The sequence below is a fragment of the Venturia canescens genome, chromosome 11 (assembly GCF_019457755.1).
Source record: "Venturia canescens isolate UGA chromosome 11, ASM1945775v1, whole genome shotgun sequence".
NCBI classification, from domain to species: Eukaryota; Metazoa; Arthropoda; class Insecta; order Hymenoptera; family Ichneumonidae; genus Venturia; species Venturia canescens.
The window spans coordinates 9,170,492-9,183,180 of NC_057431.1; the positions used below are offsets into that span (position 1 = coordinate 9,170,492).

General features: G+C 35.5%; 2 protein-coding genes across 10 annotated transcripts in view; one reads left to right on the plus strand and one right to left on the minus strand.

Annotated features, from left to right (window-relative positions):
* The first annotated feature begins 1,746 nt into the window (after nt 1–1,746).
* On the plus strand, nt 1,747–9,797 carry LOC122418542 (LHFPL tetraspan subfamily member 2a protein). Of its 4 annotated transcripts, none has more exons than XM_043432826.1 (5): nt 1,747–1,869; nt 7,960–8,157; nt 8,407–8,691; nt 8,882–8,995; nt 9,350–9,797. In XM_043432826.1, the coding sequence occupies exons 2-5, from the start codon at nt 8,028–8,030 to the stop codon at nt 9,490–9,492; spliced, it is 672 nt and encodes a 223-aa protein (XP_043288761.1). In that variant the 5' UTR covers nt 1,747–1,869; nt 7,960–8,027; the 3' UTR covers nt 9,493–9,797. The 4 variants fall into 4 exon arrangements, with proteins under 4 accessions (XP_043288761.1, XP_043288762.1, XP_043288763.1 ...); XM_043432827.1 differs by having other exon boundaries at nt 1,752–1,987; XM_043432828.1 differs by having other exon boundaries at nt 1,752–1,853.
* Nucleotides 9,789–12,689, minus strand: part of LOC122418535 (disks large-associated protein 1) — a 28,358-nt gene continuing 25,457 nt past the window's right edge. For all 6 annotated transcript variants that reach the window (XM_043432805.1, XM_043432804.1, XM_043432801.1 and 3 more), the window contains one exon: nt 9,789–11,692. In XM_043432805.1, coding sequence (XP_043288740.1) covers nt 11,459–11,692 — 234 coding nt within the window. In that variant the 3' untranslated portion in view covers nt 9,789–11,458. The remainder of the gene's footprint in view (nt 11,693–12,689) is intronic.

A 12,689-nucleotide genomic window follows, 5' to 3' on the forward strand; every position in this document is an offset into this window, starting at 1 on the left:
AACAGAAGAAGTTTGTTGCTCATTGTTGTTGAAAAATGAGGAAGAAAAATCGATGGACTCGTTCGACGATTTTGGGAGGTTCGAAAAAGCGAGGAAGGACGGCACGGAAGTCCCATTCCTCGGGACACGAATTTTCATTTCTTTATTCAACTTTTCGAAGAGAAAAATCTCCAAGATTCACAAAAATATTCTCAAAAAAACACATTTTTCACATTTTTTCATGATAAAACGAAAACTAATGGAGCTATGGAAATGAGTCTGAAGGAGGAATTGTTAAGAATTAAAATACGATTAAAATGAGCGCCGAAGCAACCCGGTCGATTCATTATTAAGGCAGTAAATCCGGAAAAACTCAAAAAAATGCGTTTTTACTCACTAAATTGTTTCCTCACTAAATGATAAACAAATAAAAGGCGATATTTTTCTCTACTACAACCACAAAATTATTTAAGCTATTGCTGGATCGATAGTCCAGCCGATAAATTGTACCTGATCGGAATTTCCGTACTTCGTGATGCAATGAAAATCTGAAAAAATTCAGTAACATTTGGAAAGTTATGAACTACAATCATCAACAATAATATTGCCCAAAAGTTGTTAATAAATTGTTTAAATAAATAATTTTTTAACAATTTTACAGTAAACCATTGTTTTTTTTTCGAATCGAATGTGCCCATTTTTCTGAATGCTCATGATTTTTTTCCGAATTTTCGTCGATTTTTGAAATTCCCTTTTTTTAATTTTTCAAGCGGCTCTATTTATACATTTTTGATGCAGTAACCTTGAGAATTTTCAAAACTGTTGGTAAATATGTCTCCCAAAACATATCCAAAATGCAAATTTTAGAAAATTTTTATCAAAATTTTATCAATAAATTTCAAAAATCGACGAAAATTCTGTATAAATTCATGAGCATTCGGAAAAATACACACATTTGATTGGTAAAAAAGAACAATGGGTCACCGCAAAATTATTGAATAATTGATTGTTCAAACAATTTGTTATTAACTTTCGGGCAATACTATTATTGATAATCGTTGTTCCTAGCTTTCCAAATGTTGTTGAATCTTTTCAGATTTTTATTGCATCACTTATACCTTAATAATTCATCAAATTTTTACCTCTTAATTAAATACATAATCACTCCAAATTAATGTCCGAGTTATTCCTTCGAAATTGTAAATACATTTTTTCAACTTATTTTTTGAAAAATGAAATGACAAGCCCAGCGTCACTGACTCAACCCAAAATTTTCATTCCCCCAAGAAGAAGAAAGAAAATCTTTAAGGCACCATATCTTAATAACTAGTGAGAGAATCGTCTCGAATTTTCAGCCAGCCCTTCGTTGTCCATGCTTCATTGTTATCGTGTACGTTTATGATAAACTAACTAAAAAGCGTTGATTCGTTAAGGGGAAAGAAAAATCGTTGTTTTCGCCCAGTTTCTATAATCCTGTGTATTTTTCTTGGAATTTAAGAACGTTGATCTAAATACAAAATAAAACGAAGCCTCGTGTCAGTCGACCAGCCACCGAACTGGTAAATTTCAAGACTTTTTTCATTACTCACAGAATTGAGGAAATCTCGAATGTCTTGAAATTGAACTAAAACTGAAAAAACACCGAAATTCTTATCCCACTTGAACGAAGAGTTGGCAACGAACACGAGCGAGAAAAGGGAAAAGGAATTAAGAAAAAGTGGCGAGAGAGAGAGGGAAGGAAAGACGGTGTGAGATCGGCACGGGGAATCGAGCCTTCTCCAGTTGAGCTCGGCTCTCCGTCCGCGCCGGTTCTCAAAAAGCTTGCGAGCCACGGACGAAGCCTTTTGTCTTGGACCGCGTGTGCGTTTCTCGAGGCAAGTGTCAAAAAAGGTATCGAGTTTTTATCGGATCGAGAGGAAGCAGGGTTTTAAGGGAGTTTTTAAAAAATATAATAGATTTTGAGGAAGATTGAGTTTTGGAAGGGAAAAATAGGAGGCGAAAATAATCGGTAAATATGAGAGTATTGAATTTTGCATTAAACTCGACGATTTAAATGGGACGTCGAAAAAAATTGGAAACTCGTTCTCGTTTATTATTTACTTGCAAATTCTTTCAAGTTGCCTGACTCGCTGCATTTTCGAGGCTGAAAAAAGCGAAAGAAGTCGATTGACAACGTTTTTTTTACAATGCCTATTCGTCGAGGCGAGCTCCCTCGTCTCAAGGCGCATGGGGCCTCTCCTGTCTCGTGAATAAAACATTGCGGGGGCGAGGAGATTCCATTTTGTTTATTATTATTAAAATGACAGCAACAATGAGGACTTTGCTATTATCAAGGAGGAACATCGGCTTGAGAAAACTTTTGGAATACATTTTTGGATATATTTTCTATAGCCTCTCCAATTTTGAATCCATTTCATAGAGCCAGTTTTTAGTAAATCATTTCTAAACTTCGAATACTCAACAGCCGAGCATGGGAATAAGTAACTCGACGGACCCAATCTTTTCATACTCAAAAACAAATGAAGAACACTTTGCTGGAAAGCATAGAGGAAGACTCGTACACGATATCTTAAAAAATTTCCAAAAATTCAAGCGGTTAAACGACTTTTTGAAAAACTCATATTTTCGTTAAATTAAAAAAATCGTAAAATTTAAACCGCTCGACCGATATTTCCCAAATTCAATACCAACCTTCCTATGATGATAGTCTATTTATAAAAAAAAAAATTATTAATAAGTCTTAAAATTTTCGAAAGTTAGAGCGTCGACACCATTTTTATGAAAATTTCAAAACGTCGTTCGAGTTATAAGCGTTTTAATTTTGCAGTGCCAAAATCCGGACATTTTTTCTAGATAGGATTTTTCGATGTTTTGGGACATTTTGAGCACATTGACATTGAAAACTGTTCCACAGTTCGAACTGTAAAGAACATGTGTGTGCAAAATTCGAGGTCGTTTAATTCTGCCATTTTTTAATATGTCACATAAATTCCACCCAAATATGACGTATTTTTGGGGGTTAATTCCGTGTATAAATAAAACGCAAACAGGGTTTACATAACCTAGATAATTTAGATGAAAACAATGATATTCGTATTCACATAACCTCACTTTACGCGAAGCTGGTGTTCCTTCAGAGGATGGATCAGTTGGTATATCGCAACCGTGAGTGCGAGAGAGATAGTTGCAAATTATTCGAAATCGAAATTCTTTGAGACAGTTTGACCGATTAAAAAAAGGCTCTGTCAGTCGATTTTTGCCATCGTTCTGCGCAGGCTGACAGAGCCTTTTTTTAATCGATCAAACTGTCTCAAAGAATTTCGATTTCGAAAATTCCAAGTGAGGTTATAGTCGACTGATCCATACTCAAATGGACTTGAAACAACGATAGCAATGACAACAATTGGAATCATTTTTTCCAAACGCGTCACACAATGAAAAACGTCAATAACGTTAAAAATTACGCGAGCTCTCGTGAGCTGAGATAATTGTTGAGAAATATCAATTTTCAATAACCTGGAAAATCGAATAAAAAATAATGCGAACGATAAAAATCGAAATAAAATAAGAAATGAAGCTAAAAATATCATTTGAAAAGAAAGGCTTGAAACAACATTGAAAATGAGATCGAGAATCGAGTGAAAAAATATCTAGAAAAGTAAAATTTTTGCTAGAAAGTCAAATGATTTACTATAAAATGTAAATTCACTAGAAAGTAAAAATATTTCCCACAAATAATTAACTAGAAAAGTAAAATTCCCTAGAAAATTATAATAGACTAAAAACTAATTTTATTTAGTAAAAAAAAAAAAAAGAAAAATTATCATTATAAAATGTGAATCGATTTCGTAGAAAAATTCAATTTTTTCCTATTTTTGTCCATTCCTTTGACATTTATTCGCGAGATTTCTCACAATTCAATACTTCCATCATTTCCCAGATTAGTCAGCTCGGGATGGTGCCTTGAGGTATAACTGGATGGATAGCTCGACCAAAAATTATATCTGATTGGAATTTCCGTACTTCGTGATGCAATAAAAATCTGAAAAAATTCAACAACATTTGAAAAGCTATGAACAACAATTACCAATAATAATATTGCCCAAAAGTAAATAACAAATTGTTTAAACAATTAATTATTCAATAATTTTTCGGTGACCTATTGTTTTTTTTTTTACCAATGAAATGTGCGTATTTTCCCGAATGCTCATGAATTTTTTCGAATTTTCCTCGATTTTTGAAATTTCTTGGATAAAGTTTTGATAAAAATTTATAAAAATTTGATTTTTCGATATGTTTTAGAAGACATATTTACCAACAGTTTTGAAAAGTCTCAAGGTTACTGCATCAAAAATGTACAAATAGAAAAACTTAAAAAAAGAGAATTTGAAAAATCGACGAAATTTCGGAAAAAAATCATGAGCATTGAGAAAAATGCGCACATTCGATTCGTAAAGAAAAAACAAGGGTCTACTGTAAAATTGTTAAAAAATTATTTATTTAAACAATTCATTAACAACTTTTGGGCAATATTATTGTTGATAATTGCAGTTCACAACTTTCCAAATGTTGCTGAATTTTTTCACATTTTTATTGCATCAGGAAGTACGGAAAGTGGCTTTTGGCGCGAAATTCCGAGAGATCAAATAAATCCGGTGGCTTCGTGACACCCGGTACATAGGCGCGCACACGCGTGTCGACGATTTTCATCCTTCTTTTGTGCCTCACGCGAGAGAGGCCTAGCCTCGTACGTGTCATCGCTCCCTTACCGAACTTCGTTCTCTCTCGCTCCCTCGTCCGCTCTCCTTCCCCTTCCGCCCGCCGCTCCTGCCCGCTCTGCTTCGGCACAGCTTTGTACAAAATGATGCGTGTACGTCCCACGAGAGCGGGGCAAACCCACAATGCGCTCGTGTAAATATAGCCAATAACGCATCACGAATAAGCGCACAGGTCGGTTATCAGGGCAGCCAAATTCTCCGAATTTATGCGCATCGAAAAAACAATTTGGAGACAGGAAATTAGCGCTTTTGAAAACGAGGCTTTTTCACTTTTCGCTTTAAGCCGTCGGACGATAAAGGGCCAAAGTTACGGGAGTTCGAAAAATAAATTATTATCCGATGAATAATTGCCTGCTTTTTGGACACGGATCGGAAATTATTGTGCTTTGGAAAATGGATTCACACGAATTAATCAATCGAATGGGATTCGAGCGTTTTTATCATTCGGAATTTATCGTGAGAATTAATATTTTTGTTTTTGTCCCCTTAATGCAAAAATTGAATTTTTCATGAATTTTTAACTTTCAATCGAACTCGAAATAAAACGCAATTTTGGAGAAATTTTTTTGTTTTTTTTTTCTTTACACAAATATTTTTTTTTATAAATATTTTGGTTTTTATCCCCTTAATATAACGATAAAATTGAATTTTTCATGAATTTTCAAATCGAACTCGAAATAAAACGCGGTTTTGGGGAATAATTAGTGACGGCTCCTCGAATCGTGTACTTTGGAATCGACGAAAAATATAATGCATTGGAATTTTGAAGTTCGCTCCTTCCAACCGGTTCGCATTTTTGATAAATCATCGAAAAGTGAAGGATCGAGTTCGAGGAAGAATTTATCATTTTGGGGAAAATGAGTTTCATGTAAAATTCGATGAGATAAGATTTTTCGATTCGGTACACAAAGTTTTGGATTTTTTTGCTAAAATTTCGCTAATTTCACGGAAATGATTGATTTATAAAAAAAAAATCGAAAATTATTGACCGAGGAATGAAGAAGAAAAAAAGTAATTTCGCACGAACCAACTCGTGGGCGTTGGCGTCAATATTTCGTTATTCTTTTATTCGTACGAAGAAAAATACAAACACGAAACGGAATGATACTCCAAGCACTCGAGGGGACTCTCGTTTATAAATGCGAATGAGCGGAATGGTCGTCAGCCACACGCGACGCATTCTAATTGCTCGGTCTGGGCACCGCCGCGTTAAATGATGCGTGTGCACGCACGAGTTACGCGCAACGACTTCCTACTCGCGTGTATATGTAAAAGGCTAAGATCTTCGCTGCGCCGCTCCTCCCCCTCGCTTTATTATTATCCCGTACGTTAAGAAGAGATGAAATCGGACAAAGGACCTTTTATTTTCACCAATAACTCTCGGAGAGCGAGTTTTCGTAGTTCGATATCTTGGCGATTTGAAATAACGACTCTGGGATAAGAAAAAACGAGAGAATTCGTCACCGGTTTACCGTAAAATGAAGAAAAATATCATTTCGTCTATTTTCGTATCGATTTATTTCGTTTAAATATTTTTTTCATTCGAATAATTTGAATATTCGATAGTTCGTAGTTGGATCCATCGTATATAATTGGATCAAAGTGAATATATTTTTTTTTTTGCTTTATATATTCGCACAAATTCGATTATTAAGAATGTTGTTTGTTATTTAAATGCGTTATCCGAATAAATAAATTAAATGAAGAAATTTGGCAAAAAACTGTGAGTTTTATTGTTTTATTTAAATAATTGAATTTTATCACGAGGATGCACAGATTCGTTAAGGACACTGATTGCCTGGCTCCCTGCTTCCGGTTAACGAGATAAGATTTTTCCTTGCAAAATTTCCCTTTCGCTGTTATTCACTCGTATACGCGATCTATTCTTGGAGAACGTAATCGTTGAAAATGTCGATTGTCAAATGGAAAAATTAAACAAATAATAATGGCAGATAATCGTGGCCACGCGGCTGCGTGTCCGGCGGTTGAAAATCGCATGAAACCGGAAGTGCCCTCTTCTCGTATCGTTACTTTCGTCGCGTGCCGCTCGTGACACACTCCCGTTTATATACATATGCACGTATGTATATTTCTCGTCTATATGTGTCATGATTTATCGGTGTCCCGCGACCACGTGACGATGACACAGAGACTGAGCATGCCGCACACGACGAGAAAAATCTTTCTCGAGCCCATGCGAACCGAGAGACACGAAAGCACTGAAATTCTATTTCTCTCTACTGAATTTATTTCTTCTACTGAATAACTTCATTCTCGTTTGAGAGATTACAAACCCCATTATAACCTCTCTCGTCGTCGTTCGTTGATTCTAACACACTGGAAGAATTGTATTAAAGAAAAATTCAATGGAATTATGTTTTGGAGAATAAACGAAGTTTTTTAGTCGCGTTGGACGTTCATTTTGATAAAGATTGAGGTTATATTCACTAGAAAAAAGCGTGTGTGCATGAAAATCACTGACGAAAACGGTTGACAATGATGAAAGAATTTCGATAAATGTCACACTCGATAGTCCTTCATTTTTCGTTCGAAAAAACGTTTTTTCTTATTATCGTGAATCCAGAAAAGTTTTAGTAACTTCGAGCGTATGTGGTGGTGAACTACAAAAATTTGCATTAAACTCGGCACTGCACTCACGAGAATCTCTTCCTATGCCAATTAAAATAGCTCACTTTCTTTTTATTTCACTTATTTATTTCTTTAATTAAATCGAATCTACGACCGTCCCGCAATGCCTTCGTACATCCCCCGAGAGTATAGCAAGAGAAATTTATGGTTACGGGAACACCTGCTCGCCAGCTGCGCCAGCCAGTTGGCCCTGTACTATTATGCAACAAGTGGATGTTTTTGTAGCTTTATTTTGCTCGGTCACTACTCCTTCGAACCCCGCCGCGTGACCGGCAGAAAGCCTTTTTTTCGATCCGAAGATAACTTTCGATTAATTAGAAGGCTTTTATTTTACATTAACAATAATGAATAATTTGTTAAAATAAATATTCGCTTCGTTATTAACTATTATTATTTTTACCACTTAATGAAAAAAGTTTTTTTTTTTTTAGTTTTTTTTTACCGTTTAACGAGTTAAAAAAAAACATTGACCACAAATTCTTCTGAGGTATACATGGAAATGTTGCGTCGCGATAAAGTTTTCTTGATTTTTCTCTATTTTCATTTATTTAAGCGCAAAGTCTATAATTGTCAGAAGAGGAAAGTGGAAAGGGAAAAACGTTTGGATGGGAGGAAGAAAAAATGTGTTACGTCATTGTGACAGGACGGAGCCTCTTGTGGGCCTTGTTATCCCTCGTCTCGTTCATGGCTGTTTTGGCAGCTGTCATCACGCCGAAATGGATCGTTGGCCCACCGATTATTAACACGACTAGTAAGATTGTTGTTATATTCTTTTTTGTTCCGATGATTTTCGCTTTGTGTGGTTCTTGAGGTGAAAATGGGCAGAAGAAAAATATTTTGAAAATGGAGAAACTAAAAATTGCAAAATCGAAATGCATGTTTTCATGGCGCGCTAGGGAAACTTTTTGCTTCCTAGGGAATTTTTTTTTACAGTTCTTTCTCAACCGTTTTTTTTTTAGCGGAAATGATTTTTGAACCGTTTTTCGTTATTTTTCTCCAGGAAATGGATCGAAATTATTGGACATTCCAACGGTCGGAATTTTCAATCGTTGCACTCGTCTGTCCGGCACTTACGGACGAATGAATTGTGGCAACTTCAACGTTCACGGATTCGCGACCGACTCGAGTGTTTTTCCAGGATGCTGGAAAGCTTCCTTGTTCTTTTTGGCACTCGGCCTGACCGTTATGGCGATAAGCGTTTTTGCCGCGTTCCTTGGCTGTTGCGTGCAAAGTATTTTTCGTAAAAGTATTTTCAATTTGACCGGAGTCGTTCAGGCATTCGCTGGTAAGAAAGTCAACGATTTTTCATGCGTGAGTGAGGTTACAATTCACTCGAACTAATGAACGTTTTTTTTTTTATCGAAAATGAATACGCACGAAATTCGAAAAAATGGTTCCATTTATGATTTTCAAGTTTTCGTAAAAATTTTCGAGCCCCGTCGACGCTCGAGAAAATGATGAATTCTTTTTCCCAGGTCTTCTTTACGTCCTTGGAATCATTTTGTATCTCGCTGGCTGGGGAGCGGAAAGGGTACAAAAAATTTGCGGTCCAGATGCGGATGCATTCTATCTTGGAGACTGCAGTTTTGGTAAATTACAAGAAACCACTTTTTTTTTTATCATTTCCGACAAGGATTCCATTTATTTTAGAAATAATGCAGAAGAATCTTCGTACCATTTCCCTGAATATTGTTTTTTCCACAATTCATCGTCAAAAATATTAAAAATTAAATTAAATTCAACCAAGAATTCAAAATCCAGATTTTTCCAAATTTTTTTCATAATTTTCCAAAAAAAACAATAAATTTTTACTTCTAAAATTTTTTTTCGCAGCTATTTGTGATGCAATTTTTTTCGCGTGGTACGAAATTTGCAATAAAGATCCGCGTCTCGCACAAAGAAATGGAAAAAATGTTTGCTTTTTTTTTCCTTTTTGATTTTAGGCTGGGCATTCTACAGTGCAATAATAGGAATAGCGTTAACATTCGTGTGCGCGATATTGAGTGCCCAGGCAGAGAAATCGACAGCGAGTGACAAGGTCCAGGACAAAATGAACGAGGGAAAAACGCTGATTTGTTTGGCGTGACTGATGATCCTTATTCGATAATATTTCGTGTTTTTTTATCATTGTTTATCATTATATTTTTTAAATACATTTTTATGATAGATCGACGTTGTAAAACAGGATTTTTTTTACACAAACTATTACAATTATTCAGTCGTGATTAAAATTTTTCGCGTACTCGTTGTTTACGATTTTAGTCACAATCAACAGAACGAAAAGCGAATATCGCTAGCGGATGGAAAACAAAGGGGGAGAAATGTTCACATTGACGAAAAAAATGGAAAAATATGTGGACGAAGATAATAAAAGGCAAAATGTATAAATTACTACGAGTTTATGAGACAACCGAAGCTTTTCCCAATAATTTAATACTCCGAAACGAGAAAAGATACGAAGAACCCTACAGTAACTGAGTATTCACTTTTTTTTGACATTTTCTGATCGTTCCAGATTTTCAAAAATCCTTAATAAAAACGAAATAAATCTTATCGTTCCTCTACGCATATATACACGATTTTCATTGTCATGACAAGCTCTCTCTCTCTCATGCACTCTCAATCAATTGATATTTGCAAAGGTTCAATGATTATTATTAATTGTTGTCATTTATTCGCAGATTAAATCGAATTTATGTGCGAAAAGTGTTATTCGAGCCAAAGGGCCAAGTTTCGACAGAGTTGGGCATCAGAAATTGGAAATTTCGTTAGAGTTTTGAGGAGAACGTACTTTGATGTAAAATCGTTGAAATTCGCTGCGGGAACGAGCCACAACAAATAAATGATTTCAGTATTATTTTGGAATTAATTTAATGACGATCATTGTATATAATAACAATTAATGCATTATTGTTATCATTGGAACAATAATTTATAATTGTAATATTGTTATTATTGCTATTTATAACAATATATCAATTATTGTTGTCGAAATAATTAATATTTTGATTATTACATACTTGTCATTCATTAAACAATAACCGTTGTTTGCTTTGTCTTCATTGTGGACTAAAATGGCTACTGAGAGACATTTTTACCGTAGAATTTGAATTTACTATTTTGGACGGGAAATTTTGCGTTTTTTTTACTTTTGACAAGTGAAACTAATAAAAATAATTAACAATTAAAGCCCAACTCTGTGCTGTAGAAGAAAGAAATTCACTCAAAACGTCATCTCTCAGCTGATTAAATATTAATATTTGGGAATCATTCCAAAAAGCTTGATCGCGAATTAATCGGTTATTCGCCCTTACGCCATCGTCGTTTGTCAGACACGAGATTTTAGTCTTATTTCTGTTTTATTGCCGAGCTTTTTCGCGAGCTAATCGAACAACTCGGATGAGGTTATCTTAAATTCGAACGCAATTTCGCAGGAATGTCTGCCGATTTTTGATCGTCATGATTTCGTCGAAAAACATCGAATTTTTAAAAACCAAATTGACAAAACGATGTCCGACAAATGAAAAGAAGCCGATTTCAATTCGTCGTGATTAATTTTATTATTCCAATATATCCTATTATACTATTATCATTATTTGTTTCTCCAACGATCGTTCGTGCTTCACTATTTTTCGATAAAGCGTAATTTCAATGAATATTATGTTATTTACTCGATAGTTGTTAAGTTTCCGACGAAAACGCTGATTTTGTTGGCTTTTAAAGTTATTTTCAATTATTCTCAAAGGCAACTGCCGGGCTTGACGTTTTGAAAATGCTTAACAAAATGTCTGTTCCTCGCGTTTTTGTCGTAACAGCGTAAAATCGAATTTTTATTTAATTCAGTTGTTCTTTTTTTCTTCCTTTTTTGGTTTTAATATTTTTTATTTGCTCTGGCGCAGCTTTAATCTTTATTACTCGTTAATTGTGTTGTTATTTTCATGGTTTGAGCTTTGAGCTAGCCTTCTCTTTCGTCATCGCGATCGGTCGTGAAAAAAATGTCTTTATTGAAATAACTCGAAGTCGACTCCTTATTATCGACCGGCTGCTGGGTGTTACGTTTCTGGCGCAAATATCGTCACCTCGTCGCTCTCCTTTTGCACTCCGCTTCGCATAGCTCTCCGACGATCCTCCATCATTTTTCGACGCGCCTGCTCCCGCAACTCGCGAGCCTTTTTACTCGCCTCACTCGCCGCCGTCGTCTTTGGTCTCTGGCTCACGATGACCCGACGCTTCGTCGAATTGCCGTTCTGCGATCCAACATCGGCCAACTTGTTCTCCGGTGCTGACTGAAGAAACAGAAATTTTTTTTTTAAAGTCATATTCCGGCCAAGTTTACAGAAAAATTAACGCTTTGTACCATTTCCTCTAAAATTTTATCAAAAATTTCATACAAATTTCCAATCACAATATAGAAATTCTTAGAAAACTTTCAAGAATCGAAAAATTTGATGGAATTTCAAAACGGTTTGCACTCTGCATGCGATTTTCGGAACATCCGATTAGAAATTTATGTAGAAATATTTTTTTACAATAACTTCGTGTGGCAACTCAAGTTTTACCGAATTCTAGACCAATGGGCGTTATCAGTAGAACCCCCAAAATCTCTCGTTTCTGCTTTCAGGAGGAGGAACGATGGAGTGTCTTTGCAGTGAGAAAAGGAAACGTAATTTGTACTTATTTGGTCCGGAAGGCGCTGAGCTATTTTGACCTTTTTCATTCACGGTTGCAAGGAAACAAAAATAACCATGATTCCAGACAGAAAAACGAATTTTCGGGAGAGTGGCATTATTTGCTGTTTTTATTATTCGAAAAAAGTGTTTTTTTCTTCGGTTTACGGGAGTTTGCAATTTTGTGGTAAGGCGCAATCACTCGATGTAAGGATCGCGAAATAATGAAGTTATGCAAGCAGTGAATTTGTAGAGAATGAGAAGGAGACTCAGCATTCCATAGGAATACATGTAGAGCGACAATCGACAAAAATTTCTATTTCTCCGTAAAAACGTAAAGAAATTTTTGAATCCGGATAATTCAGGACGTTCGATGGAGCGATTGGAAACAGGCAAATCACAATTTCTCTCAATTTTCATCAAACAATTATCATCGACGTGAAAGATTTGGGCAAAATCTTTCTTGCGAAAAGCCCCCAAATTTGGAGAGTTTTGAAGAAAATGTTCGTAGCTCCAAATTTTCGGAGCGACAAAATAAACGTTGAAGTCACAATGTTTCTTGTCCAACAACTCGTAATCGCGTTTAATCAATTGTAAATTATTTTCCTCGTCCCTC

What these genes read in the sequence shown, in the direction of transcription:
- LOC122418542 (XM_043432826.1), top strand. Translation starts at nt 8,028, where the DNA reads ATGTGTTACGTCATTGTGACAGGACGGAGCCTCTTGTGGGCCTTGTTA. An exon ending in ACCGATTATTAACACGACTA is followed by an intron (nt 8,158 to 8,406) that starts GTAAGATTGTTG and finishes ATTTTTCTCCAG; the next exon opens with GAAATGGATCGAAATTATTG. An exon ending in TCTTGGAGACTGCAGTTTTG is followed by an intron (nt 8,996 to 9,349) that starts GTAAATTACAAG and finishes TTTTGATTTTAG; the next exon opens with GCTGGGCATTCTACAGTGCA.